The sequence below is a fragment of the Notolabrus celidotus genome, chromosome 15, assembly GCF_009762535.1.
Source record: "Notolabrus celidotus isolate fNotCel1 chromosome 15, fNotCel1.pri, whole genome shotgun sequence".
In the NCBI taxonomy this organism is placed as follows: domain Eukaryota; kingdom Metazoa; phylum Chordata; class Actinopteri; order Labriformes; family Labridae; genus Notolabrus; species Notolabrus celidotus.
This window is the reverse complement of record NC_048286.1, coordinates 6,023,599-6,027,462: the sequence shown is the minus strand read 5'-3', so window position 1 is coordinate 6,027,462 and position 3,864 is coordinate 6,023,599. Positions and strand designations below refer to the sequence as shown.

Sequence of the window (3,864 nt, the reverse complement as noted above, 5' to 3'; positions counted from 1 at the left end):
ATTTCTTCTAATTATTATTGATAATAATAAAATATAATCATAATATAGTCATTCCTCCTATTATTATACTTATTTATATATAATAACGATAATACATTGTCGTTGCTACTATTATTATTATTTTTGTATTTATTATTATATTATTATTATAATTATTAGTATTTATTTTTTTGTTTTTATATTATAATTTTTTCTAAATGTATCATGTTTACTTCAGTTTTGTGGTCTGTGCTGTTCAGGGCGCCAGTGCGTGTTTATGCTTTTTCACTGTGAAAATAATAAACCATCAATCATAGAAAAAATATATGAAATAAATGTGTTTTAAGGCTTTTCCAGTACTTTCAAAAACTTCTGCTATTTATTCAATCTTTATTTGATCTTTATTTAATCCTGGAGAAACTCATAAAAAGATAAATCCTTGTGTTGAGTGTCCTGGCTAAAAAAGTCAGACAAACATGATTTGGTTCAGACATGCAAACATAACCAGAGAGGTGGTTATACTACGTTAAAAATATAGAATACACCACCGGCATAAATCAACAACAGTTGTTGTTTATGTATCTGTGCTGAGAGACAGAGAAGAGAAACATGAGTCAGAGTTTGTTAACCCCTGCTCCACTCCTTGTTCCCTTTTCTTGATCCTGCTCCACTCTGACCTTATATTACCTTGTTCCCTCCCCTTCAGTTCTACAGTTTGAAGATGGGTGTTTTAATAACACGGAGGAGGGGGAGGAGCTGCATATTTCAATTCCACGGAAGTAAGTTTGTTTTGACAGAGAGAAGAAATGGCGCAGAAAGGAGTTCAGCTGGACCGAGAATCCTTCTCTTGTTCGATCTGCCTGGATCTACTGAAGAATCCGGTGGCTATTCCCTGTGGTCACAGCTACTGCATGAACTGTATTAAAAGTCACTGGGATGGAGAGGACGTGAGGAGAGAGTACAGCTGCCCTCAGTGCAGGCAGACCTTCAAACCGAGGCCTGTCCTGGGGAAGAACACCATGCTGGCAGATTTAGTAGAGAAACTGAAGAAGACTGGACTCCAAGCTGCTCCTGCTGATCACTGCTATGCTGGACCTGAAGATGTGTCCTGTGATGTCTGCACTGGGAGAAAACTGAGAGCCAGTAAGTCCTGTCTGTTCTGTTTGATCTCTTACTGTGACGAACACCTTGAGCCTCATTTTGAATTACCGGTCTATAAGAAACACAAGCTGGTGGAGCCCTCCAAGAAGCTCCAGGAGAACGTCTGCTCTCGTCATGATGAGGTGATGAAGATGTTCTGCCGTACTGATCAGCAGTCTATCTGTTATCTCTGCCCTGAGGACGAACATAAAGGACACGACACAGTCTCAGCTGCAGCAGAAAGGACTGAGATGCAGAGAGGGCTTGAGGGGAGTCGACTAAACATCCAGCAGAGAATCCAGGATGGAGAGAAAGATGTGAAGCTGCTTCAACAGGAGGTGGAGGCTATCAACCGCTCTGCTGATAAAACAGTGGAGCACTTTGGGAAGACTTTCACTGAGCTGATCCGTCTCATGGAGAAAAGACGCTCTGATGTGAAGCAGCAGGTCAGATCCCAGCAGAAAACTGAAGTGAGTCGAGTCAAAGAGCTTCAGGAGAAGCTGGAGCAGGAGATCACTGAGCTGAAGAGGAGAGACGCTGAGCTGCAGAAGCTGTCACTCACAGAGGACCACAACCAGTTTCTACAGGACTACCCCTCACTGTCAGCACTCAGTGGATTTACACACCCATCAGGCACCAAGATTCGTCCTCTGAGGTACTTTGAGGATGTGACAGCGGCTGTGTCAGGAGTCAGAGATAAACTACAAGACGTCCTGAGAGAGGGATGGACAAACATCTCACAGACAGGGACTGAAGTGGATGTTTTACTGTCACAACCAAGAGCAGAACCGGAGCCCAAGACCAGAGCGGAGTTATTAAAGTATTCACGTGACATCACACTGGATCCAAACACAGTGAACACACGGCTGTTATTATCTGATGGGAACAGAAAAGCAACATTGATGGCAGAAGAACAGTCTTATTCTAGTCACCCAGAGAGATTCATTGAACGGTGGCAGGTCCTGAGTAGAGAGAGTCTGACTGGACGTTGTTACTGGGAGGTGAAGTGGGTAGGACGTGGACTTCGTCTGGCAGTGGCATACAAGAGTATCAGCAGAGCAGGGAGTTGGAACGAGTGTGGTTTTGGACTAAATGAAAAATCTTGGGCATTAGATTGTAAAAAAAACTATTATATCTTTTGGTACAACAACATCCAAACTCGAGTCTCAGGTCCTCGGTCCTTCAGAGTAGGAGTGTACCTGGATCACAGTGCAGGTGTTCTGTCCTTCTACAGCATCTCTGACACCATGACTCTCCTCCACAGAGTCCAGACCACGTTCACTGAGCCTCTATATGCTGGACTGTGGCTAGGTTGGAGTGTGCCTGGTGACACCATAGAGATGTGCAAACTGAAATAGAAGATCCACATAACAAAGTGCTTGCAAAGTGAGACAGATACGTATAAGATCATCATTTTCAAAGGGAGCATGAAACCCAGACTCTTTAGTACAGGAGAAGATAAGGGCCACTAGAAAGCCAAAAAAATGAAGGTACTTTTTTTTCTAATTCTGAGATTTGAGTCAGTGTCAAAACTTCAACTTTTTTTCCTCAGAATTCTGAGATCAAAGTCAAAATTCTGACTTTTTCTAAAAATTTCTACTTTTTTTCTCCAAAACCTTGAGTCCTTTTAGAAGTAATCAGTAAAATCTTCAAATCTTTTGTAAACCATGTTGATTATTAAAACTCTAATTATGTATTTGAAGTGATTGTAGGAGAAAAGGCTTCTGGAGCTTTTTTTTAAATATATTTTGTACTCAATGCATCGAAGATCTTTACTCACTTTACACACTTGGTCTGGGAATTGAACACTTGAAGTTCTGGCTGCACTGGTTCTCTGTGTGTTTGGGTCTTGTGACAGCCAAGGGGAAAGTTAGAAATCAAATAACTACTTTAATGTTGAGATAACTGCCTTGAGTACATATCAGTGACATATTTTGTTGATTTGTCTCTTTATTTTAATAACAGTCGACTTTTATTTACAAATGTTTAGATTTTTTGGTTGTGCTTTGTTCTACCTCTGGTAGGGTATCTGAAAACCAAAGTCTTGTTGGTGGGTTTGTTTCTTTAATGACAGACGTTTAGATGGAATAGCATAAACATGTGATTGTAAACAAACACTATAATTAAAGGGTTAATGATTTCATTGCCTTCAGAAGTTTTTAATTACATCTAGTCTTACAGATGAGACAACACTGTCCTCTTTGCACCACAAGATGTCACTACTGATTCACATGTGAGGATCTGTTGGACACATACTGTATGTAGGTGCTCATTCTCATTTAGCAGGTTGCTGTAAATTCAGAGTAAAGAGCAACAGGACTGGTTGAGGGAGATCAGCACATGACTCCTGTCTCCACAAACACAACGTCCTGTCTTTGCTGACACACTAACATCTCATCATCTTTTCATTTTTCTCTTTAATTGGGGTGGATTGCATTTTATTTGAGGTTTTTGGATTTGGAAGTCTTTATTGTCCCCAAGGGGCAATATGGTTTGCAACAGTGTCAATCAATCAATCAATCAATCAATCAATCAATCAATCAATCAATCAATCAATCAATCAATCAATCAATCAATCAATCAATCAATCAATCCATCAATCAATCAATCAATCCATCAATCAATCAGACTTTATTTATAAAGCGCTTTTCATACAATGACATACAGGGCAGCATATTTGAGACAGGAGGTGAAATTACTCATTCATTCATTTTTTATGTGATTTCCTGCTGGGTGTTTATTTGC

The 3,864-nt window shown here is 40.2% G+C and overlaps 1 protein-coding gene across 1 annotated transcript; it reads left to right on the top strand.

Annotated features, from left to right (window-relative positions):
- The first annotated feature begins 785 nt into the window (after positions 1-785).
- Positions 786-3,260, top strand: LOC117826212 (tripartite motif-containing protein 16-like). The gene has a single exon (XM_034702119.1). It carries the CDS (start codon positions 786-788, stop codon positions 2,475-2,477), a length of 1,692 nt encoding a protein of 563 aa, XP_034558010.1. The 3' UTR covers positions 2,478-3,260.
- Positions 3,261-3,864: the final 604 nt, after the last annotated feature.